General features: G+C 37.8%; 1 protein-coding gene across 1 annotated transcript in view; it reads left to right on the top strand.

The window, feature by feature from the left end:
• The window catches only part of LOC110443351 (plasma membrane calcium-transporting ATPase 2-like), a 160,868-nt gene that overhangs the window by 121,767 nt on the left and 12,652 nt on the right, over positions 1–26,449 (top strand). Inside the window, exons 11-24 of the mRNA XM_021487528.1 lie at positions 178–207; positions 5,167–5,376; positions 7,136–7,350; positions 7,492–7,627; positions 11,834–12,182; positions 12,290–12,432; positions 13,143–13,267; positions 13,607–13,786; positions 15,589–15,783; positions 16,183–16,374; positions 16,696–16,909; positions 17,398–17,609; positions 17,976–18,083; positions 18,525–18,707. Coding sequence (XP_021343203.1) covers positions 178–207; positions 5,167–5,376; positions 7,136–7,350; positions 7,492–7,627; positions 11,834–12,182; positions 12,290–12,432; positions 13,143–13,267; positions 13,607–13,786; positions 15,589–15,783; positions 16,183–16,374; positions 16,696–16,909; positions 17,398–17,609; positions 17,976–18,083; positions 18,525–18,707 — 2,492 coding nt within the window. The remainder of the gene's footprint in view (positions 1–177; positions 208–5,166; positions 5,377–7,135; positions 7,351–7,491; positions 7,628–11,833; positions 12,183–12,289; positions 12,433–13,142; positions 13,268–13,606; positions 13,787–15,588; positions 15,784–16,182; positions 16,375–16,695; positions 16,910–17,397; positions 17,610–17,975; positions 18,084–18,524; positions 18,708–26,449) is intronic.

Here is a 26,449-nt window from a genome sequence, read left to right as displayed (position 1 = left end):
ATATCAGTTTTGCATACAAAGTATTTGATTTGCAATGGAATTTCGTTTATAGATGTCAAAATTATTTTCAAAATATAATTATGAATATTATATGTTTTTCATTTTATTTTCATAATAATTGAAACAATTTATGATTTTATTTTTAATTTATACTTTCTTTGTTTCATTTTCCATTAGTGCTTACTAGCGATGCTGACACCAAAGTTGGTACGTGACTTCGTAAGCCTACGGCACATTGCATGTTGTTGTCTTTAGCAAACTACTGGCCTCCTTGTCACACAAATTTGGGGCTCTGTGAAGTCTTACAATTTCTCAGTCACAGTTGATAGTCAAGAGACAAGTCAGCCACTGACTCCTGATGTATGGTTTCTGTGGCAACTGGCTGGTAACCTCTTCATCCCATCTCCCCACCATGGACTTCCCTGCTGTTTGATTTAGGTGCTGCCATGAGGGGTTTTAGGGTGAGAAGGTTGGGAGAGGGAAGGGAGAAAGGCTGATCATTGGTTGCAATGCTAAGGCCTTCCAATCAATGTTTAGATAGTACTTTTGGTTGAGGATATGTTTTGTCCATTAGTCCTCACTTTCTGGATCTTAGCAGTTATTTCCAAAGTTTTGTAGCCAATTTTGAACAATTAATTTAATCTTGCAGTTCTTTTGGATGCTGTGCCACTTAAATTTGTGGACAATATGTTCATTTCTATGAATATCTCCGAAAAGTATTAAATCAGTCAGTATTAAGCCATTTTTTTCTGTTACTGAAAAAATCATGTGAAAGAAAACCTTAAGTATACTTCCAAATGTTATATGGAAAAATGCTTCTTTTTTCTTAACTGGGTTTTGGTGTGACAAGGGGGTTTGTGTTTTGTTAAATATCAAATGTGTTGTATCTGCTTTACAAATTACTTGTGTCCTGTACCTTCACAAACTTCACCAATGTCAGGTTCACTGATTACCTCTACAACACTTACATATCAAATGTTCAAGGTTGTCTTCTCCTTTTTTGAACATTTTATTCAAATGGGGAGCATATTACTCTTTTCGATTACATATAGATCTCTTATTTCTAGACGTTGATTTACCTTCACAAACTATTGCTTGACCTTGACATGTCATTGATTGACCTTAGCAATAACAATTATTTGACCTTTACACACGATTGATTGACCTTTTACAAACCATAGATTGGCCTTCACACACCATTGATAGACCTTGGCAAACCATTGATTGACCTTTACACACCATTGAGTGACCTTTGCACACCATTGATTGACCTTTGTACACCATAGATTGACCTTTACACACCATTGATCTTTGCACACCATTGAGTGACCTTTGCACACCATTGATTGACCTTTGCTAGATCCTTCAAAAGACTTACTTCTGACCTGAGTATGCCAATAAAAGAGCTCAAGGATGGCAAAAAAAAAAATCAAGAAATAACATTCGTCTATTTCTCATGTTTGCTTGCCTGATCCACATGGTAAAGGTCATTTATTGCTTTAACTCATTTACCCCTACATATTTAAACTGAACTTGCCCAGCCTCTGATTTGGTGAGGTTCAAATGTGATGTTAGGGTTGAATGGGTTTAAATCATCTGATTGGGATTTGTATTGTTATACAATTGTCTACTACAGATAACATTTCCTTTAGAGGTCGCTTCTCAGATGTCAAAACCTGTTGGTGCCAAGCAAAGCCCAGATTAAAGCTGATCTGGAGAATTTGAATTTGTTTATTGGAAATTTGTGCAATGAAGATACAATTCCATATAAATCTGTACTTTATATATATATCTATATAGAAAATGGTTTCTTTTCAAGCTGGGCTGTATACTTTAATATTTTCTTGCCATATCTTGCGAAGAAGATGTCACTTTCATCAAATTGTATGATCCCTGAAAAATGAGACAGGAAGTCTGAAATTTATCAGAATGTGTTTGTCATTGAACTGTGTTCAGCATTTATCCCATGGCCGATGGTCCCTAGTGGCTAGTTCTGTCATCAATCACACAGTTCCAGCTTGAACTGAAGGATTTAATGGAAGAAGACAGGTGCCACACTCTTCTGTGAATATTAACAGGCCTTATAAAAGCACGGCTCACGCAATCTGGTGTGGTGTGTACCTTGGCAATGTCAATGTCCTGAATTTTCAACCAAATTATTTCTATGAAATTTTCCCTTTTTATCAGTCACAAAAGTGTATCATGTCCATGTCAAGCTTTAGTTTTTTAATCATGAAATAAATAACTTTTATCCAGATTATTTTCAAATAAAATTATCTTGATTATCATCTACTCCAAAATTGAAAGAAAAAAATATTTTTAATAGACAAAGTACATTATATAATCAAAGAATTAAAATGTATCAAATTATGATAAATGAACAAAGGACTATCTGAGCTAGTAAAGCTTTCTAAACATGTCTTTATCATTGACAGACTTCGGCTCAGTGTCATATTCCTTTAGGTAGGCCTGTTGGAGGTAGAGGTCATAGGTCAAAAGTCATCACTTGGCATTTACCAGTTTGATGACCTTCATCTGAATGTCAGGGCCACAATCTGGTTTTGTTCATTGTCCCCTTGAGACCTGGATTAAGTGGAGATGGTATAAATATTTTGCTTTTAACAATGCCTTGTAATATTGGTGTAATGAAGATCAATAAAATAGTTTTGGAAAGCTTGGTATAGAGGGTAAAGTGTATGCTCCTCCAGAGACAGTCCTGCTATTGGTCAATACACCGTAAGTTAATTAGTCAACTGTAGAGGTCACACCAGGCAAGGCAAAACAGCAAACCTACATAACTGACTGCACAACTTCCAGATTATTGTAAGCTGAAAGTGCCAATAGTAATGACATTTTCCTGAGTTGTATTATTTGGTACAGCATTCTTTGGGGTTTGTCACTCGATGAATTGAGCTTAATACGGGAGGGTAAGAAATGCTTGATTAAAGACCCAAATCTCAATGTCTAAAATAAAAGCATAAATGGTGGAATGAAGGAACATGGGAACTTTTTCTAGCCATTAATAGAACAAGATCCCTTTGTATCCTTTTACAGATGAAAGTTGATCGTACCTGTTTTGTGTGAAGAATTATTGTCCGAAAATTTGACCAACTATCGTCATTTTATTGCATCTCCTTTTTGGTATGGTTAGAAAGTATATTACTGGTTGTTGAATGTTAAAACCAGGGGTTTTTATCCTGCCAACATCGTGTGTAGTTGTAGAACTAAATGAATATACAGGGGAGAAATTCCGAAACTAAATCAGTATTATCTCATCATGACCAAGATCAAGTGTATTGAGAATGGTACCCAGGGGAGTACCAATGGCCGACAGTGTAGGTATAATGTGGTGATAGCACCCTCCACCCACATACAGCCAAGGTGTGCGTGGGCTTACACTGTTGATATCCTTGTTCAGTCCCACAGCTAGCACCAGCATATTAACAAGCATCTGTGACAGCTGGAATGATTGAAGAAATTTAACCTTCATTTTGCACATTCATGCATTGGAGTTCTGATTGGAACATAAAATGGAGTTAACACAATGACAGATGAATCATAGCTATGAAACTAATTCAAAGTGAAGATCTGCAGGAAACAGGCACCACTCCTGAGAGCAGGAAAGATCTTCCTGTTACAGCCTTCGTGTCAGGTTTTACCATGGATACCAAGGTTGCCACAGGTCATCCTATTGTAGTGAATAGGACTGCCAGGGTATGGCTCCCATTCTGTTCCAGGGGGACCATCTCAGTCAGAAATTGGGGCCACCCACTCCACAGGGAGCATCTCAAAATCTAACACATTCATCATTAATGAATTATCTATAGAACTTTCATGTAGCCAATAGCCAAATAGCTTTATACAGGTTTTAAAGCCAGAATTACGGATTGTATTCTGCTCAATCATCATTTATTTGAGTGTATTGATACCCTGTATGTATTTCATTGAGTGGATAGGATGTCACATGTCCACCCAATAAAACATGGTATTTTACAATACGCCTCCTCCTAATAGTGTTATGTCATCCAAGTTGTTTGTCAGAGGCAGTCACCTCAGGATCCATCTGTCACCTAAGTTCAGGTTTTAGATGATGGAGGTGGATATGGGTTTTATTGACTGTGTGTATTTTGATAATAACCTTCCTGAAGTGATATTTCTGAAACAACTGTCATGTCAGAACTTTTTACTTGTTTTATTTAGAACCAAAAAGGGAATGACAGAATAATGGTCTAATAAATAGTAATGCAGAAAAAACTGTAACCTAGCTGTAACCTAGCTTAGTCAGACTGCTATGATGTTTGTACCTGGACCAAATCATTGCATTTTATTTTGCACTGCATTACATTTACTGTCCTTGATACATGTATTAAGATTTTCACATTAGTAAATACTTCGCGGAAGTAAGAATACACAGGATGGTCATAGTCTCAACTGTCACAACCACTAGACGAGACTCTGAACGAAACATGACTGACCACCAAACGTGACTGACCACCAAACATGACTGACCACCAAATATGACTGACCACACTGATGGTTACTTAGCAATGGAGTTCTGCAGGTGAAGACTGACCAAATGTAAGTGCAGTAATAAATCCAAACTGTTTTACTACTGGAATACCCCCCTCACCTATACCACACACTCCCTACCTGTCCTCAAATAGACCACACAACAATAACACATCCTAACAACATACCTGTATTTCTCACCTGTGTGACAAGCAATTCATTCACCTGTAGACTAGAAATGACTTTCAGTGTACATACAATTTTCTCACCTGTATTTTCACCTGTATCATACCTCAGTTTCTTACCTATATACCTGGCAATGTTCGTACATTTGATGATGTTTTGGCCTTTTCCTAAGATCATTACAAAAAATTACAGATAGTAAAAAAGCATAGGCTATATGAGTAAGCTTTGGAGCAGGATGATCTACAGAATATGCATGATATTTGCTGCTTTATTTCAAAAAAAATGAATTTCAAGATATTGTTATTGTCAGGCAGCTGCATGATTTTTGGTCGAGGTATTTTTTGCAGTTTTTCAAGCTGTAGTAAAGTTAAAACAATCAAGAATTTTACCAATTCTTTTTTGAAACAAAGTGTACATATCCAAGCTATTTATCACTTTAAGGAGATTTATATATGTAATCTCCCTTCACAGATATAGACCAGATAAACCCACAAGTACCGACAGGAAATTCCCACAATGCAGTGAATGCCAACTCCACGAACAAGGTGTCCAATGGAAAGGACACGGAGGAGCCTGACCAGAAGGAGAAGGCTATAAAGGCCCAAGAGAATACCAGTCGCAAAGAGAAGTCCGTCCTGCAGGCCAAGCTTACTCGCCTTGCCATCCAGATTGGTTATGGAGGTACGAAAACCTCTTATATCAGAGCAAATTACAAGTCTTGAAAAAATATCAGAGCAAATTACAAGTCTTGAAAAAATAATATCAAGTTTTTGTGCAGTGTACTGTATATATACATGTTTGTGTGTAATTATAAGTAAGTGAAACAACAAATTCAAGGAAACCGTCAGTTGATTCTTCAACTGAACAAAAGTACCACATTTTTCTCTAGACAAAGGGATTGTGTAACAGGACAGATTATTGGGATGCCCCTGACATATAGATAGTCGTAACTACTCCTCATATCTGAGTTGGTGTTCCTAAATGAAAAAGTACAAGCAAAACAAATATTTCATGACCATGAATACCTGAGAAGTAGGTCAAACTGAAGAAAATATGGCATACTGCTTTCCTTCAAGATGATCTTAGATTTTTCATGTCGCTAAATACCAAAATGTAGGTCATAGCAGCCGTGTTACAGTTCTCTGCAATACCCTTGCCTACGATGGCTTCATATACTTGGTTAAGAATCTCAACATAAGATGGTACATAAGATATAATTTGGACGAGCAAAAGCTTTCATGACTGCTAATACCTGAAATAGTAGGTCATATTGACCTACTTACAGTACAGTGCACTTTGTCCTCCCCAAGGTGTTCTACAATAGCCATATTGGAATAGTACACAAGATTGCTCAAACAGGCAAAAGCTAATGGACAGACTTCCTCATACATATCATAATAATATGATGGGTATATAATAAAAACCGCTTGTCTATCATATCAGTTACATACATAATTACTAGGCTCCGATATAACCTGAGGAAATGTTAGTGACCTGGAGCTATTTATTGACTTTCCATGTGCAATGTTTTAACTTGATCAAGTGACCATGTGTAACCTAAATGACCTTATCACTGTCAAACAATTAGCTGTTACTACAAATAAACATTGCCTTTGGCAAAAGTCAAACTTCTTGCTTTCAATTACAGCTTAGATATCTCAAAGTTTGCTGTAGTTATTATGAACAGTCTTGTATTAGTGATGTAGGTTATATTGGTGTAAACTGTTTTGTACAAGGTGAGTGTACCCGATATATTATATCAAATTTTAGTGTTGTACTTGCATTTGTGTTTTTGCACCTCCACTATGGTCAGGTGTATATACAGTGTACCTACATGTAGTCGCACTGTATTTAGGTATATTGTACTATCTTCTGAACATACTGTAATAGGATATTTCTGAATATTGTATGGACCAGCATACATTTCAACTAATAGGATGGAATAATTAATAGACAAACAGTTCCACTCCACTTTGATATGTTGTAATGTTGTATGAACCCGTATGTATTTAGACTGTACTAGAATATAAAGGAATAATGTAGAGATAACCATACAGTGGTGCTATAATAGATATACATCTTATAGACCAGCATACCATTCCACTGTAGTGGTGCTATACTCTGATATATATCTTAAAGACCAGCATACGTACCATTCCACTGTAATTGAATATGTCTCATAATTTCTGTTCTGATCAGTATAATCAACGCATGTGCGTGTATATGGGAATATTTATAACAAGGGTGAAAAATTGTTGGAAAAAATCATTAATGAAGGCCGCTTGCATACTGATCGAGTTGAATATTTTCCTAAAAAATTGGATGATAACAGTACATTGTTTTTGTTACAGGTACTGTGATTGTCATGGTAACAGTAACTTGTTTTTGTTACAGGTACTGCTATTACTATATGGTAACAGTATATTGTTTTTTGTTACAGGTACTGCTATTGCCGTGGTGACAGTACTTGTGCTCATCATCAAATTTTGTATCACTGAATTTGTCACCAAGGAACACGTGTGGACAAGTGACAAGACAGCGGATTACATAGAGCAGTTTGTCAGTTACTTTATTATCGGTGTAACAGTCCTGGTAGTGGCTGTACCGGAAGGTTTGCCCCTAGCCGTCACGCTGGCACTCGCCTACTCCGTCAGAGTAAGTGTTTCCATTCATTCGAGCCCTCACCTTCTCTTTCAAGTTAAGTGATTCAATTCAAATGTTTTTATTGTAGAAAATCAGTCATTCAAATGTTTGTATGAGACAGCCGATCAGTCACATAAATGTTTGATATTGCAGAAAATGAGGCACGACAATAACTTGGTACGGCATTTGGATGCCTGTGAAACCATGAGTAATGCCACTGCCATTTGTTCTGAGAAAACCGGCACCCTTACTACAAATAGGATGACCGTGGTCCAGAGCTACATCGGAGGTCAGTACACCACAGTATAGATAACTGATGGTCAAGTTCTTCAGCGAGGTTGAAATGTCCTTAAAGTAAACATGCTCTGATATTTGAATTATAGTGCAAAAAAAATTAAGACCTGTACAAGCCTAATTGAGAGAAGATCAGGGAAACTTTAAAGTGTGAAATGACAAACATTAATATCTGTATTTGCTCTGTGTCCTCCCATTGCAACTTATTGACGATGTAAAAGCCTGGTGTGAAAATGTAACACCAATTTGTCAGGTGACCATTGTGATGTCACTGACATTACTGTTCCTAGAACTTCGCCATTAACATTATGATCATGAAATAACAAAATACAAATAACTTCATATTAAAGTGTGAATATAAGTGATAAATGTTTTATCAAATGCTGGTGTGGTCCTAAAACCGAACAGCTACAGTTGACAAACTAACATAATGCCCTACATGGCCGTATTAAGTTTGTCAGTCAGCAAAAGCAATATGGGTGATAGGGTCATAATACCATTTGCTAAAACATTCATTGCATAAGAACTTGTAAATAAACTGTTAATTTGATCACTTTCATGAAGATCTTAACTATGCAAATTGTTGTCAGAATGGGAACATAAGCTATATTATATATATAATACAATATAGGGTTATTCATATTTTAGGAGGAAAACAATTAAGGCTGTATAAGAAAATCTAAGAAAATTTGTGCTTGCTGATACTTGACATTTTACAACCCGAAGTGTCCAAGTAGATTAGTCTGAATTCCATAAACATTTAGTAAAATTCAATATTTGATTTAGACTGAAGGTGTTCTGTTAACTCATCAGCAGTACAATTTGAAGGTCACAGAAAGGGTACACTGCCCTATGGTTCACTCCAGTGTCAGATTTAGACTGAAGGTGTTCTGTTTACTCATCAGCAGTACAATTTGAAGGTCACAGAAAGGGTACACTGCAATATGGTTCACTCCAGTGTCAGATTTAGCACCAACATGCTGATCGCTCATTCAATAAACAAAGCAAGGCTGCCACTGAGGTTTCTTGAGGTGTTGGTATTGGGTGTGTAAGGTTATGTTCAGTATTGGTATCAGGGAAGCTATCTGTAGGCGACACCCTCTCAGGTCTTGGGACAACAACAGTGCAAATACATCCCCAGCGTCATAGCTTGTATAATGTGTGCAGCATAATGTGATTGATTGAGGTAAAGCAAAGCTCTTACCGTGCACACTTAGCGACTAATTATAGCTACGAAACACAAGCCAGTGTTAATGAGAGCCTCTGCAACCCTATTGATCTGCCACAGTGATTGGCAGCTTTCCTGCCAACATTTGTCACATAATGTGAGGCAACATTTTATACAGCAAAGTAAAACATTACACACAATCATGGAACGATTGACCCCATGAAAAATAAGGTAATACATTAGTTCTTCATCCCTACAGTACACATCTTTATACATTAGTTCAACAATATACATTCTTATACATCAATTCTACACAATAATGTTTGAACATGTCACTATCCATCTACACATGTTTAGACTAGAATCTGCATAGTTAGAACTTTCAGCATAAATGGTACTCATTAAACAGCTGTGTAGACTATACCATTCAGGGTAAATGATACACCTTTATACAGCAGTATAAGCTATAACATGCAGGGTAAATGGTACCCCTTTATACAGCTGTGTAGACTATAACATTCAGGCTACATGGTACCCCTTTATACAGCTGTGTAGACTATAACATTCAGGGTAAATGGGACCCCTTTATACAGCTGTGTAGACTATAATATTCAGGGTAAATGGTACCCCTTTATACAGCTGTGTAGACTATAACATTCAGGGTAAATGGGATCCCTTTATTAAGCTGTGCAGACTATACCATTCAGGGTAAATGATACACCTTTATACAGCAGTATAAGCTATAACATGCAGGGTAAATGGGACCCCGTTATACAGCTGTGTAGACTATAATATTCAGGGTAAATGGTACCCCTTTATTAAGCTGTGCAGACTATAACATTCTTGGGTAAATGGTACCCCAATTCTAGCATTGCCCAACCACGTACTCATTTACAGCTGAGTAGACTGGAAGAAGCAGAGTAAAGTATCTTGCTCAAAGATAGAACACAGTGCCGTGACGTGACTTGAACCTGCAATGAGCCTGGCGTCCTACCACTAGACTATCGTGCCTCCTATAATATGGATATTCATGTCTGCCTGTTTACATAACCGTTGGCATTTTGTGTGAAACCTTACAAGGAAAGCCTAAAGTGTTAGGTGTAAAACATAAATCTTAAAATTTGTTTAATAGTGCAGGAATCCATTAAATGACATATAAATTAATAGAATGTGTAAACTTGAGCTCCCTTTGATGCAAACCCTCCCTGTATCATGAACGTCTTGCATCTTGTAGGTTTCAGCAACATTTTTGTCTCTATTTGACAAGATAACATTTGAATATTGAAAGCAGACCTCTATTCAACATAAACATTTTATAAGTGTCATCCGTGTATGGTAAACATTGGTATTGCATCTGATAGCAGTCATTGAAATTTTTCCCAATGCCTGTTTTACAAAAGATTGTTTGAATATTGAAAGCTTGCTGTCAAATCATGCGAAATCTCATTATCTCAAGCACAAGCGAATGCCCTCCATAGCTGTATTGCGTAACAAAATGTCAGATGTGTTTTCTTTGATGGACTACTAGGAAGTGTTGGGCGCAATCTTGGATCGAAACGCAATGTCACGTAATGCTAGGCGACAGTTTGTTCTGATGCCATTCCCCTGTGTCAGAGTGAATCTGGTGACAGAGTATTGTGGGCTGAAGCAGGAGCCAGCCATTGGTTAATTGATATCACCTCTATTCACATCAAGTCTGGTCGCAGATACATGATACGGCTAATGTATATTGACAGGCACACTGGGTTCGCCAGAGATCCAACCCAGGTGCTTGTTGCACAGTTGCAGCTAAAGTGCTGAATGAAACATTGCTAAAATTGTAGAGGATGACATGCCATTTGACAATTATCAAAGCACTATGAATTGGACAATAGATGATGTCACTGATTAATTCATCCGTAAATGAGATACAGATGAATTTATCAATGGATGATGTCACAGCAAATTCATCTGTGAATAATTTCATAGATGAATTTATCCATAAATTATTTCATAGATGAATTTGTCTGTAAATCATTTCACCGATGAATTTGTCAATAATCCTAACATGAAAGTATTAACAGTTAAGTTATCATCATAGCAGGTTTTTTCACTCTATAACAGGGTTCGAATTTAACCAGATTTTCTACTTGCATTTTTCGCAAGTGGTATTTTTTCTTACTTGCTAAATGAGAAAATAACTTGCAATTTGCATTTTTCCAACTTTATTAGACATGTTAACTTAGAATTAAATTCTAAAACAACACAGTATTAACTGACATTTTAAATTATGGTCATTGGGATGTATACATGATGCAAACCTTGCTGTGAAAGGATGCTGGCCTGCTCAGGCTATTCTAAGATATAGCATAGAAACTGCATCTTAGTTTCTTGCTTCATATGGTAGAGTATTTGGTCTTTTCTGTCTTTGTCCCGACAACCACCATCTTGTCACAGCAGGTTTTGGGTCATACTCTCTAAGGGCAACATCAGCAACTTGTCAATTTGTTATTTTGCCGGTGCAGCGAGGTGTGAAATTTAACCTTGGGAAACCCCAATACAACCACGTGACTAGTCAAGCCTATCGTATTTGCGCTATAAATAGTAACTAAAAATAGATTACCGAAAAACATCATGCATGCGGTAAACGTCATCATTATTTGTGCAGGTACTTCCTAACGGACATGCGCACGGGACATGTATCGATTGTAAACTTCCGTTAATGACAAAAGCTGAATCATTCATTCGGCGAATGACAAGAATGCGCTTAAATGACCGCGAGTTGTCAAAGAAAGGATTTGTAAAGACCGACCATTAGAAATGAGGATGATTCAGCCCAAAATTTTCACTCGCAAAAAAATGCTGGTGTCTGAAATCTCTACTCGCAGTTTGCGATTTGCACTCGCTTTTCGCGAGTATGCGAGCTTAAATTCGAACCCTGTATAAAACACTTTGTTACTAAAGAGACCCATTTTCACTGTATTTTATGTTCAATTACAGATATTTGATACAGCAGACAACCAAATCAAGTAAAGGACATTTTCTTTGTTACAGGTGTTCACTACAAACAAGTTCCAAACTATGCCACCTTTGCGGACATTTACAAGGATGTCATCGTCCCTGGAATTGCAATAAATAGCGGCTACACATCGCGCGTTATGCCATCCAAGGACGGTGGCTTACCTGACCAGATCGGCAACAAGACAGAGTGTGCCTTGCTTGGTTTCGCTCTGGACATGAAGCAGAGCTACGAAGATATCAGGAATGAAATGCCAGAAGGTTCTCTTAGTAAAGTCTATACATTCAACTCTGTCCGCAAGTCCATGAGTACAGTCGTACCGAAAGCTGGAGGTGCAGGTTACAGACTGTTTACCAAAGGAGCGTCGGAAATTGTACTGAAGAAGTAAGAATATACAACCTTTTCTGTCTTCTTTCAAAGTTTAAAGATTTTACCATGATAGACAATAAGGAAGAAGTTTGGTAACTGACAGATATTGACTTTGTTTACAGGTGTGATTTCATCCTCGACTGCAAGGGCATCCCGCGCGAGTTCAGCTTAGAGGAACAGGAGAGTCTCGTCAGCAGTGTCATTGAGCCAATGGCCTGTGATGGACTTCGAACCATCTGTATGGCCTACAAAGATTTTGTCATGGGTCAGTAGTTTGTATAGGGATAATAAGTACAACAAAATAAGAAAACTACAAGGGAAGTGAGCCCTGTAAAATGTACTGTAATGCGGAAAACTAAGGCCAACCAACAAATGAAAAACGTGGTGACTAAATAAAATGGGAAGGTAGGAAGAGAAAATGTTATTTTCAAAAATGTACCTGTAAAGGCTATCCATCTGACTTGACATAAAATCAAATAAGGTGGTATAAATATTGTGTAAGGTTACTGGAAACATAGCATGCTCACCTGTGTAAAGTTCTATCATATAAAGTGTGGACTAGATGTATAAATTTAGATTTGTTAAAATAAGAAAACCTCACTGAAATTCACCACTCGAAAAGGTTTGTATGGGTATACAGATCTGTAAATCTTCTCAAAATCAGTCAATACCCAAGAAGACTACATATTCCTTGATCACATTGACTTATGTGTATGTAGATTCAGCTTTGTTCAAATTTGTACTCTTTTTCAGCATTTGTACTTACAAATAATATGATAGAGGTTTCTCCATGTTGTACTCATAATCATAAACACATTATCATCCGGTAAAAGGGTGTCAAATTTGTCCTCTAAGTGATGGTTCTGATGACAGTTTCTTTTACTGTATTTCTGTGTCTCTTTATTACCACAGTTAATATGAACATTTTGTTTTAATTTTGTCCTTAAACGTTGACAATATGGTGTGTTTCTGCAGGAGGTGAGGCTGCTGATAATGAGGTAGCTATAGAGAAGACCCCAGATTGGGAGGACGAGGATGCAGTCGTGTCCGGACTTACCTGTATACTCATTGTTGGCATTGAGGACCCTGTCAGACCTGAGGTAAGCTTTACGTATCTCTCACCTATCAAATTACTTACACTCTGGGGCTTGAAAAGGTAGAACAGGTATTATGGTTCTACTTTCTGATCAGAGTTAGGTTATTATAAATAAAGGGGTCAGAGAGACACCATTGAATGTCTTATACACGGGTAAGAGTTCACTCCACTGTTATAATTCTGATTGCTTGCACACTGACAGTACATTTTGAAGACATTTATTTTATATTGCTGTTTAAAATATAATGACAGAATCTTTGAGTGTGTAAGAAGATATGTGTCATTAAGTTTTTATTAAAGAATACCAAAATAGAACTTTAACTTTAACCTTTGACCCTGACAGGTGCCGATGGCCATCAAGAAGTGTCAGCGATCTGGTATCACCGTAAGAATGGTGACAGGAGACAACGTGAACACGGCACGCTCCATTGCCACAAAGTGTGGTATCCTGAAGCCTGGCGAGGAATTCCTTGTCATGGAAGGCAAGGAGTTCAACAAGCGTATCAGGGACAATACTGGAGAGGTCAGTACTCTAGGCCGGTACCATGTACCAGCATCAGGGAAATAATTAATATTACATTAATTCAAAATCTTCATTTAGTATTATTAGCTCACATGGCGTCCGTCCGTCCGTCCGTCCATCCATCCGTCTGTTCGTCGTCTGTACATCAACAATTTCTTCAAAAGACTTCTTCTTCTTAACCACTGATTGGAATTGTATATATAGTTTTGGGATGGGGATCTTAACCGTTTCAAAGTTACAACCCAGGGGTTAAGTCTCCAAGAGTGGGGCAGACCCTGGGGTCAATTTTTATATCATTGACCCCAGGGTCTGATGCTCAGGGGGCTGAGGGGCGGGGCCAAAAGTGGTCAATTTGGCTATATGGCTTTAAACGACTTCTCCTCTGGAACTTAGAAATGGATATAAACCATATTTGACAGATGCGTCCCTAGTTAGTGGGGATTCAAAAATGTACAAATGGTAGGGCTGACCCCCTAGGGGGCTGAGGGGCGTGGCCAAAAGGAGGCAATTTGGCTATATTGCTATAAATGACTTCTTCTGTAGAACTAAGAGATGGATATCAACCATATTTGGTTGGAAGCATTCATGGGAGGCAGGGATTCAATTGTACAAGTAGTGTTGCTGACCCCCTTGGCTAAAGGGTGGGGCAAAAATAGTTTATCGCTTGGAAATGGTTGAGATCCCCACCCTATTACCATATATACAATTGGCAATTATGAAGAGAAGAATGCACATATGCTTCCAGGATTTCTCACGGGTCTGGCCCCACCATTGGAGACATAGTCCCATGGTCATAACTTTGAAACGGTTGAGATCCCCACCCCAAAACTGCATATACAAATTGCTGGGCATAAATTGACGAATGCAGTCATGATATAAGAATTGACCCCAGGGCCTGCCCCACTCTTGGAGACTTAACCCCTGGGTCATAACTTTGAAACGGTTAAGATCCCCACCCCAAAACTATCTATACATATATATTATTATTGATCCTGGGGTCTGGCCACAACCCTACGGACATAGTTTCTGAATCACACCTTGGAAACAGTTGAGATACCGACCCCATAACCATACATAAAATTGCTGGACATGAAAAATCTAATACAGATATGCTACAAGGATTGGCCACAGTGTCTTGCCCATTCCCGTGGATCTATTTGGAGAATATTTTGCCATGATTACTTTTGATATCCAGGTGAGCGATACAGGCCCAGAGCTGTTTTGAGAATTAAACATTCTTGCTCGTACACGTTTGCATTGATATTTATATCATAAGTATGTACAATAAGTCTTTAAAATTCAGAGTTTCTTGTAATGTTTTTAGCTCTTTATGGTATGGGGATATTGTCAACATTAACTCATTCACCCCTGAAGACACATTTGAACCCTTCCAATTCAAAGGTTGGAATAGTTCATTATGAAATCCCAGGGGTGAATGAGTTAACACTAAATACTGTGTACAATTGTCCCGAAATACGGCCAATGAAATACTGGTAATAAATCTATATTCATGAAAGGGAAATCAAAGAATGAATTCAAAACTGGATTCTGTTGTGTAGGTTGAAATGTTTGCAAGTTAGAAATGAAATGTTTGTAGTTTGTTTCTCTCCCTTTTCATGGACTTTTAAATTCTTAAGGCTATGTAACATTACCCTGTGTGGGCTCACGATGGAAGTACCCAATTCCCCAATCAATTTGTCTTCATGCTAAGCATAACTGAGATGTTCAAAAATGATTGTTATTCACAATAAAACAGTGATATATGTAGATTGAGATTAAAAGCTGAACATTTATGTTACAAGGTGAGTCAAGAACTACTGGATAAGGTGTGGCCGAAATTGAGGGTGCTTGCCCGGTCATCCCCTACGGACAAGTATATACTGGTCAAGGGAATCATCGACAGTAAGCTCTCGGCTAACAGAGAGGTGGTGGCAGTCACAGGTGACGGCACCAACGACGGTCCTGCTCTCAAAAAGGCTGATGTTGGCTTTGCTATGGTAGGTTTATTGGTTGGTTCCATCACTGTATGAAACAATTTCAGAATATTTTTAACGCTTTCACCACTGTAGGCCATAATGGACTCGTCTATATCAATGCACAGTAGAGTCTACTTAAGTTACATAGATGTGAAAGGGTTAAAGGTCTCATATTCTCATGACAAAATGTCTGTTGTCTTACATAGTCCTTCTGGTTAATATGAACTTTTAACCACACCTTTATAACAAATTCAGGTATTTGTCTCCTGGCACTTACTTTCAATACACAACTTTTTTCGACCAGCTACTTTTTTAATATCACAAGTTTCCACTGTATGATGAACTACAAAGTTTTTGTACAGGTATAGATAAATTTGACACTTGTTTTTCAAAAACTGTATTGCTCTCATACTTGTATAGGGTCTGTCGGGTACGGATGTGGCAAAGGAAGCGTCGGACATCATCCTGACCGATGACAATTTCACGAGTATCGTCAAGGCTGTGATGTGGGGCCGAAACGTGTATGACAGCATTGCCAAGTTCCTCCAATTCCAGCTCACTGTCAATGTTGTTGCTGTCCTTGTGGCATTTTTTGGTGCCTGCATCATCAATGTAAGCTCCATCACACAATTTTACAACATTTATTTAACATAAAATTGTCGGTATCTTTATCAGTGAATTTTGAAAATTAAGCCAAATATGATGTTTGTGTATGGAAACAGTTTTCTTACTTGCCATTCAGCCATACCATCAATTTTTGCCAAGTGTTCATTTCGCTTTCACATTTAATAACTATGTATATCATGTTATCTTTTAATATTCATTGTAATAATAAATTTGCCCTCCCTACGGTGGGCAAATACAGCAAAAGTGAAACTGTTTCAAACAATTTTGAATACTGTAATAATGATGTGTTATTGTCTACTCTCACAGGACAGTCCCCTGAAGGCCATCCAGATGTTGTGGGTAAACTTGATCATGGATACGCTGGCTTCCCTAGCTCTCGCCACCGAGCTGCCCAGCGAGGAACTGCTCAACAGGCGTCCCTACGGTCGCACAAAAGCCCTCATCTCTAGAACCATGACAAAAAATATTGTTGGTCACGCTGTCTACCAACTAATAGTTATTTTTACTATCCTCTTTGCAGGTACGTACATGGTTTACATTACATGCTGTTCCATTGAATTTGATTTCTGAATTTTAAATCAGAAACAAAATTTTCAATACCTTTTCAAAAGGCATGCATCATTTTACTGTAATCGATGTGTTGTCTGTTGATAAAATAATGAAGTTTCCTTTAAATTGAATATGAAAAATATTGTTATATGCTATCAAAAGTAGTCAAAAATTTAATCGGACTTTATTCTTTTGATGTGCTAAGTTTCTGTTTTTCTGAAAAGTTGGGTTTTTTCCCAAATAATTTTAGTTGTTCTAGGTCTAGCATCAATTAGTCCAACTGTTTTTATTGAGAAATGCATAAAAAAAAAATATTTTGAATTTCATATCCATAATAGGAGCCTACAGAAAGAACATCAAATGTGGTATGGACGGTCCAATTCTATTTTAACAATGTTTCATAAAGTTCATGTATTAAAAAAGACTAATGAGTACTTACTTGTTTCTCTTGTGATTCAGGAGCGGATTTATTTGCTATTGACGATGGTCGGGGAGGCTCCCTACACGCACCCCCCACCGAGCATTTTACAATTATTTTCAACACATTTGTAATGATGACTCTTTGTAATGAAATAAATGCTCGCAAAATTCATGGCCAGCGTAACATTATAGAGGGTTTAAGGCGGAACCCAGTATTCGTTGGCATCTGGATTGGAACTTTTGTATCTCAGGTAAGGGGAAACCACTCTTATTTTCTTTTCTCCTATGTATGCATGTAAAATCACAGGGCTAACACTTCACAATTAAGATATGAAAATATATTCACAAAACTCAATTATCATATCCTTATTGGTTTCTGTCATTTCAAACCTAAACAGGACTCTTTTTCAGTTTCCAGTTGACCTAAAATTGCCTAAAATACATAAAAAAAATATATAAGAAATTAGTTCAATTTTCCCACACAGTCACAAATTCTATAGACTGGTTTCAAAGCTGATTTGGTGTTTTGTATGTTATTGAAAGATATTTACTCAAAGTTTGTTCTTATTGTAGGAGAACACATATTGATTTGATCATCTTTTCCCTCTTCATTGCAGATAATAATAACTCAGTTTGGAGGGTATGCATTTAAAACCAAAGGTCTTAAATTAGACCAGTGGCTTTGGTGTGTGTTCTTGGGAATTGGAGTTCTACTATGGGGGCAGGTAAGTGACGAGATAATTGGAATCCTGGACCCTAATGTGAAGCATTTGTTGGCATTTTCATTGGCAGTTTATATGAACCGTTTAATTGATTGAAACTTTTTTGGTCTACTGGTTCTTTAAAACTTGAAAACTGAATTTCTAATTTTTGCTGTACTAATATTCAAACCTTTGATCATTTTATTGCAATTAAGAAGAAAAGACATTCTGATCAGAATTATCGATGAAAATGTTGAATAACAAGTATAATTAATCTGGTCTTCATTTCAAACATCAATCTATTTTACATGTCAAATTCACTTAGAAAAATTGGTCAGTAATTTTAAGTCAATCCTATGTTTTTTTAATGAGACATGGTTTCAATTTCCATCTCATTTAGTTGAGGTATTGAGAAAAGGCTTATACCAGTGTTGTAGTGTGATATGTGTCTTTATTTCCTTACAGATAATAACCTCTATTCCGACTCACAAACTGCCCAAACACCTGTTCAGCTGGGGCTCCCACCCCCCAACTCAGGACCACCGCGACTACTCAGATGGTCCCGATAGTAATGCTCAGGAGATGGACGTTGGTGGACGTCGCGGCCAGATCCTGTGGGTCCGTGGACTCACTCGGCTACAACAACAGGTAAGTGTAGCTGCTTTTGGTCGTTGTCTTAGGCTAAACAATTATACACCAGAGACACACTTGCTGCATACCCCTTGTTTGTCTTGTATTTTAACACAAATTGAAACTAATTTCACTCATTTTGTGTTTGATGACTTCAACACTACCAAGACACCTCAAATTTCAGTCATATAGCGGTAGTGTTAAGTACAAAAATGCCCTAAAAGTTTAATAAAATGAATTGAGTGTTTGATAGGAAAAGAAAAAATAGATTTATTTATTATATGCATTAATTTATCTAAGGTAAAAACAGAAGTTTTAAAAAGCATTAAAACGTTTATGGCTACTTATCATGCAGTGACTCTTGTCTCTTAACATTAACAAAACAAATAATATATTGAAGTGTAATTTTCCATTACCGTGCATCCGAGTTATTCTAATGTGATTATTTCAACAATACTAATTTTAATGGAATGGTTTGCTTCATTTTCTTCTAACTAGAATTTTGAACTTGTATCTTTAAAAATGTAGATAGAAATGATTTTGATTTCTTGAATAGAACTTTTCTGTTTCTATAACATTTTTGCATTTAGAGTAGTATACAAAATGCTCTATGCATCCATTATTAAGTTTTTGTTCCTTTTGGGGTGAGATGATGAATTTGCTGTATATATATATGTATGTGTATACTCAGAATACATATGTACCTGAATTTTGTATACTAACCCATTTATTTGTAGGACGTTTTAGTGTTTTGTGACTATTATTTGACTGGATATATTAGTAGTGTTTCCTGCTACCCCTTAGGTGGTAGTTTAGTTTCTTGGTACTCGAGACTTCCTGATGGTTTACTTTGGTCAATTGTAATCCTATTCTGTAACTGTACCTCATAAATGACTTCCTTCCCTTCCATTCCTTGTCTTATTTTTTCATTTTCCTTTTTTATTTCCACGCTATGTGTGTTTTGTTGGCCTTAGTGTATTCCCCCATCCTGAGCTGCCCAACTCAACGCTACTGTGGTTCTGTGACGCTGTTGTATGTGTATACCCAAGCTGACAACCGCCGTCAATTGTATTGTGGGCTGCGGTATCACATGTATGATCACACGCCCCCGCCCTCTTGTGTCCAGTGTAGTGTAGCCTGATTGTAGCTGCGGTAATCTGTCATGTTGTTAGGGACATGTGTCTGCGGGCTCATGTATGTCTGTCCCAGCACGGCTGATCAGTACATGTGGTCTGCATTATCATCTTGCCTCTTGTTTGCTAGACGAGCAAATAGCAAACAAAAAATGGATCGTCGTCATGTTTCTTCAGTTTCTTCATTTTTTCTCGTCCTTATTTTCTGAAAGCCAAATTTTAATCTCTTTCTTCCTTTGACAGCTGCGAGTAGTGAGAGCATTTAAAAGCACACTGGAAGACCTTGAAGAAAAACGTAGCATACACAGTTTCCACAGTTTGCACAGCTTGCGTAGTTCGCGAAGTCATCAGGGCCCGCGCCCGATTTGTGAGGAAGCGATCAACAACTATGAGAGATCATTTCGAATCAAAACCAAATCATCTGACATACCCTCCCCACGATCCCCAATCTCTCCCTTGGATCCTACCTTTAAAACTAAAAGTCATTCCTTTGAAAATGTACCCCTTGTTTCCAAGCAGCCATCTCCTCTCCTTGGTCCTACAAACCCCACTCATAAACAATCGCCCCCAAAGACATTCAGTCATTCCGATGTTAAAAGTATTACAGAAACATCTATATAACTATTATTTGGTAGTGTTTCTTTACTTATTCTATTCCCGCCTTACAAGGAATCAGACCTACATTCTATCATTAGGCAGGGAATTTTGGTTGATATACAGAAAGTTGTTGTTTACCCTGTTATTTCTATTTATTAGTGTGAAAGAATTTGTCTGTAGTGAACTTGATTTAGAATTTCTGAGATTCTTTATATGAATTTCTAAAACCATAAGAAGACATATCGGTATAGAGAAAAAATGGAAAATCAATGAATAGATACAGATACCCATATGTAGAGTTATCTGCCCTTCTGATGTAGAAAGCAAATTATCTCCCCTTCCTTCTAGTGAACTGTAATGGTATTAGAATGACAGTTAGGTGCCTAGTTGAGGCCATTTAGACCCTTTGTAAATAAACACAAAGTAATTGATTAGATAATGATAGTTGAAACAAAGCCTCTTGTTGTTTAAGATATTTGAATGCTCCAGAGTTCCTCCCCCTTGGCGCACTGTCCTGTCCCAAACACACCTATAATCTAATGCCAGTGTACATTTAACATCTGAGTGTGGAGGATCTATAAACTTGTTATTTACACTCCTATGCTAGATCAGGACTTGTGTGGCGTGGAGAGAATTTTTCCATTATAATACAGCCTGTTATGACAGGCAGATAAATAACTCCTGTGTTAGATCAGGACTTGTGTGGCGTGGAGAGAATTTTTCCATTATAATACAGCCTGTTATGACAGGCAGATAAATAACTCCTGTTGTGTTTAAATAAGTTAATATACAGTGTGTGTACACTGTTTATAAGTAGGAGGATTTTTTTTATATACGATGGAAATTTATTGTATGATCTATTGTCATTGTTAATCAATCTTCTTGTAAATATGTATATACGTTTTTGTAAGAGAAGAATGATCCCCTAGGAATAATTGATCTTTTTTTTCATTGTTTTTCATCATTTCCATATTACACAAACCTTGTGCTATATCACTTTTTTTCATATTGGAAACTTGGGCTATTTCTGTTACCTGAAGGGAAGAAACCATTGTTTACAAGTTTTATCTAAATGCAAATGAACCATAAAATAGCAAAAATACATATGTAGTCAGGCTATTGGAGAATTAAACTGATAGGTCCAAATTAGGTATAGACTACAAATCCAGTATACAGTTGATTAATTGAATTTTTGGAATGCTTGTTTTCCTGTTCAGTGTAGGAAACATTATATTCAGTTGCAGCAAAAACTTCTTACAGAAGAATCTTGTCATATTCAGTTGACTTCTAGTGTTTCTACTGGAATCTTGTTTAATAGCTGGTCTTGTTCTAGAAAAGGATATGCTGTCTAATACTAATCAACTTATTCTGACCTTTCCACTCTGTAATACTGTCCCAATCTGTTTCACCTTAGCTCCCTCTTGAGCATGAGTTATTCTTGTGGTATACTGTGGAAGATGCCCGTCACTGGTGAATCTCAAGGCAGGATTATTCAATTTGCTAATTTGTAAACAGCGTTGTGTGTGACTGACTAGTCTGTAGACAGGGTTGTGTGTGACTGAATAGTCTGTAGACAGGGTTGTATATGACTTACTAGTCTGTAGACAGGGTTGTATATGACTTACTAGTCTGTAGACAGGGTTGTGTGTGACTTACTAGTCTGTAGACAGGGTTGTGTGTAACTGAATAGTCTGTATAGTGTTGTGTGTGACATACTAGTCTGTAGACAGGGTTGTGTGTGACTTACTAGTCTGTAGACAGGGTTGTATATGACTTACTAGATTGTAGACAGGGTTGTGTGTGACTGAATAGTCTGTAGACAGGGTTGTATATGACTTACTAGATTGTAGACAGGGTTGTGTGTGACTGAATAGTCTGTATAGTGTTGTGTGTGACTGAATAGTCTGTACAGGGTTGTGTGTGAGTGACTAGTCTGTAGACAGAGTTGTGTGTGACTTACTAGTCTGTAGACAGGGTTGTGTGACTGAATAGTCTGTATAGTGTTGTGTGTGACTGACTAGTCTGTACAGGGTTGTGTGTGAGTGACTAGTCTGTAGACAGGGTTGTGTGTGACTTTGTAGTCTGTAGACAGGGTTGTGTGTGACTGAATAGTCTGTATAGTGTTGTGTGTGACTTACTAGTCTGTACAGGGTTGTGTGTGAGTGACTAGTCTGTAGACAGGGTTGTGTGTGACTTACTAGTCTGTAGACAGGGTTGTGTGTGACTGACTAGTCTGTAGACAGGGTTGTGTGGGACTGATAACCCTGTCTACAGACTAGTAAGTCTGTGCAGGATTGTGTGGGGCTGACTAGTCTGTACAGGGGGTGTGTGACTTACTAGTCTGTACAGGGTTGTGTGGGACTAACTAGTCTGTAGACAGGGGTGTGTGGGACTTACTAGTCTGTACAGGGTTGTGTGGGACTGACTAGTCTGTACAGCGTTGTGTGGGACTTACTAGTCTGTAGATAGGGTTGTGTGGGACTTACTAGGCTGTAGACAGGGTTGTGTGGGACTGACTAGTCTGTAGACAGGGTTGTGTATGACTTACTAGTCTGTAGACAGGGTTGTGTGTGAGTGACTAGCCTGTAGACAGGGTTGTGTGTGACTTACTAGTCTGTAGACAGGGTTGTGTGACTGAATAGTCTGTATAGTGTTGTGTGTGACTTACTAGTCTGTACAGGGTTGTGTGGGACTTACTTGTCTATAGACAGAGTTGTGTGGGACTTACTAGTCTGTAGACAGGGTTGTGTGTGAGTGACTAGCCTGTAGACAGGGTTGTGTGTGACTTACTAGTCTGTAGACGGGGTTGTGTGGGACTGACTAGTCTGTAGACAGGGTTGTGTGTGACTTACTAGTCTGTAGACAGGTGTGTGTGGGACTTACTAGTCTGTACAGGGTTGTGTGGGACTAACTAGTCTGTAGACAGGGGTGTGTGGGACTTACTAGTCTGTAGACAGGGTTGTGTGTGAGTGACTAGCCTGTAGACAGGGTTGTGTGTGACTTACTAGTCTGTAGACGGGGTTGTGTGGGACTGACTAGTCTGTAGACAGGGTTGTGTGTGACTGATAACCCTGTCTACAGACTAGTAAGTCTGTGCAGGATTGTGTGGGGCTGACTAGTCTGTACAGGGTGTGTGTGACTTACTAGTCTGTACAGGGTTGTGTGGGACTTACTTGTCTATAGACAGGGTTGTGTGGGACTTACTAGTCTGTAGATAGGGTTGTGTGTGACTGAATAGTCTGTAAAGGGTTGTGTGGGACTGACTAGTCTGTACAGCGTTGTGTGGGACTTACTAGTCTGTAGATAGGGTTGTGTGGGACTTACTAGTCTGTAGACAGGATTGTGTGGGACTTACTAGCCTGTAGACAGGGTTGTGTGGGACTGACTAGTCTGTACAGGGTTGTGTGGGACTTACTAGTCTGTAGACAGGATTGTGTGGGACTTACTAGCCTGTAGACAGGGTTGTGGGGGACTGACTAGTCTGTACAGGGTTATGTGGGACTTACTAGTCTGTAGATAGGGTTGTGTGTGACTGAATAGTCTGTAAAGGGGTGTGTGGGACTGACTAGTCTGTACAGCGTTGTGTGGGACTTCCTAGTCTGTAGATAGGGTTGTGTGGGACTTACTAGCCTGTAGACAGGGTTGAGTGGGACTGACTAGTCTGTACAGGGTTATGTGGGACTTACTAGTCTGTAGATAGGGTTGTGTGGGACTTACTAGCCTGTAGACAGGATTGTGTGGGACTTACTAGCCTGTAGACAGGTGTGTGTGGGACTTATTAGTCTGTACAGGGTTGTGTGGGACTTACTAGTCTGTAGACAGGGTTGTGTGACTGAATAGTCTGTACAGGGTTGTGTGGGACTGACTAGTCTGTACAGGGTTGTGTGGGACTGACTAATCAATAGAAAGGGTTGTGCTGTCCTGGTGATGGATACTAAACAACATTGTTGAGAGTAAACACTCCCAGGAAACTGATGAATACATTCCATCTTTTGTGATTTCTGCGTTGATATTAATCTTGTGAGTGTGACTTGTATATATTGTAGTCTTATGTTGTGTTTCTGATTTTTGATTTCAGATTCGTGTTGTCAATGCTTTCCGCATGGGCTTAGATTCACGCTATGACAGTCATAGTATGTCGTCCATTCACAGTTTCCACTCTTTGCAAGCAAAGGGGAATCGTAAACCTGTATCCCATCCTTCCTCCCCAGATGTGGACGGCGCCCAATCAGAATCGCAGTTGTGATCAAGATCCGATTTATGTTTTAACATTCTGTATATTGTGTAGTATTATTTTGTTAAATCAAGTGGAAGTTACTCCTTACCTGTCCGCACTTAATAGTTGTCATAGCAACACTATGGTTAAAAAAACAAAACAAAAATGTATGTGATCACATGCGCCTCCTGCACCATACTTTGTGTCCCACCAACGAAGATGACGGGTAGCAGCACCAAAACCAGTCCATCTGTTGCATCCATGTCTGTTACTATAGCAACCATTTTGATTTTCTATGTATGTTTTCGTATATGTGCTTTGTTTCTTTTATGGTCATTTGAAGTGGTTATTGTATATTAATCATGATCAAGGTTGGAGAATTTTATCTCAACATAACACTTAATTTTCTACATTTCCCATAAAAGTAAAAAAGTTTGGGGGTTTTTCTTAATATTTTCATACTGTTAAAGGTCGTTTATGGCACGGAACTTAATATTTTCATATTGTAAGGTCTTTTATGGCACGGGACTTACAGGAGGGTAGCTCTATTTTACTGTCTGTTGACCTGAGAATTTACTTTTAACTTTACCCTTACTTCTGTCCAAGTTATTTTATACCACTGTCAAACCTGCTAAATATATATATTTTTTTATTCTGGAGAAAGTTATGTTCTTTATTTCAGCATATCTTGCAAACCATCTTCGGAGTCCCATTTGTATTAATTACCCATGTGATAACAAATTCAAACATTAATGTTATATTATGCTGTCTTTTTCAAAATATAATTTTTTCTGTATTTCCATGAGTTAATGATCAAATTTATTTTCACATAAGCAAATCCCATGTCCACAAAATCAAGACCTTATATATTTGACAAGGTATAAACAAAACAATTTGCTAATGTTTCGTTTGACCCCTCCGCAGCTGTATGTTGTTTCCCGTATATATATTAAATACATAATGTGTAGTCTGCAAAATTTATTTCATGAAGTAATAGACCTGATTAGTTATAATATGTACATTTCATTTACTCCCACAATATCAGCCATTATTATGTTTGCAACTTTGTACATAGTGTACAGAAAAATCACAAAAGACAGTTTTCTCCCTTTGAAGCAAAGTAATAATTATACAACACAATTAACATGTAAATAATAGTGTATGCAGTAGGCGTTTATTATTTGCATAAAAGTGATCATTGGACAATTAAGACGACGCCCTCTCTCATTTCCCTCAGGTTTGCTTTGACTGCTTGAAGGTGTCTACTTGCATTGTTGTCATTGTTGTCTTTTATTCAGTTCAGTGTATATATCTTTGGAAAGTAATTTTAGTTTGCCATACTTATGTTAAACACCTTTTATATTAATGTTATGCTACTATCTCAAAATTTTGGGAATCGTAATGAAGTGCATATATTCCTAAAGCTAATTTTATATTTTTGAATATTAAAACCAAAGATAATTGTAGGCCCAAACTGTAGCAGACTTGACGGTGGACACACTGTCAAGGTATTAGTTTTGGGCATTAGAGGGGGGTAGCTTATGTCAGTGGGCAGGGAAAGATATACAGGAAAACAGAATGATTGTGTGAGTGGGGAACTTTCTTCAGCAAATTCATTTTATAGATGTTTTGGCTTTTTCTGTTCAGTCATTATTTATGCAATTAATTCAATCCTAACAAGATTCTGTTATGTTTGCAAATGAAAGCAACAAAAGATGGAGTGTGATAGATAAGAAATAGTCGTCTTCTACTCGTTAAAATGAAACTAAAAAAAAACTCTATTTGGTCAGTTGTAAAGCACTTAATTGGGTAGT

This window comes from Mizuhopecten yessoensis, unplaced genomic scaffold (assembly GCF_002113885.1).
Source record: "Mizuhopecten yessoensis strain PY_sf001 unplaced genomic scaffold, ASM211388v2 scaffold716341, whole genome shotgun sequence".
NCBI classification, from domain to species: domain Eukaryota; kingdom Metazoa; phylum Mollusca; class Bivalvia; order Pectinida; family Pectinidae; genus Mizuhopecten; species Mizuhopecten yessoensis.
This window is presented reverse-complemented; position numbering and strand designations above follow the sequence as displayed.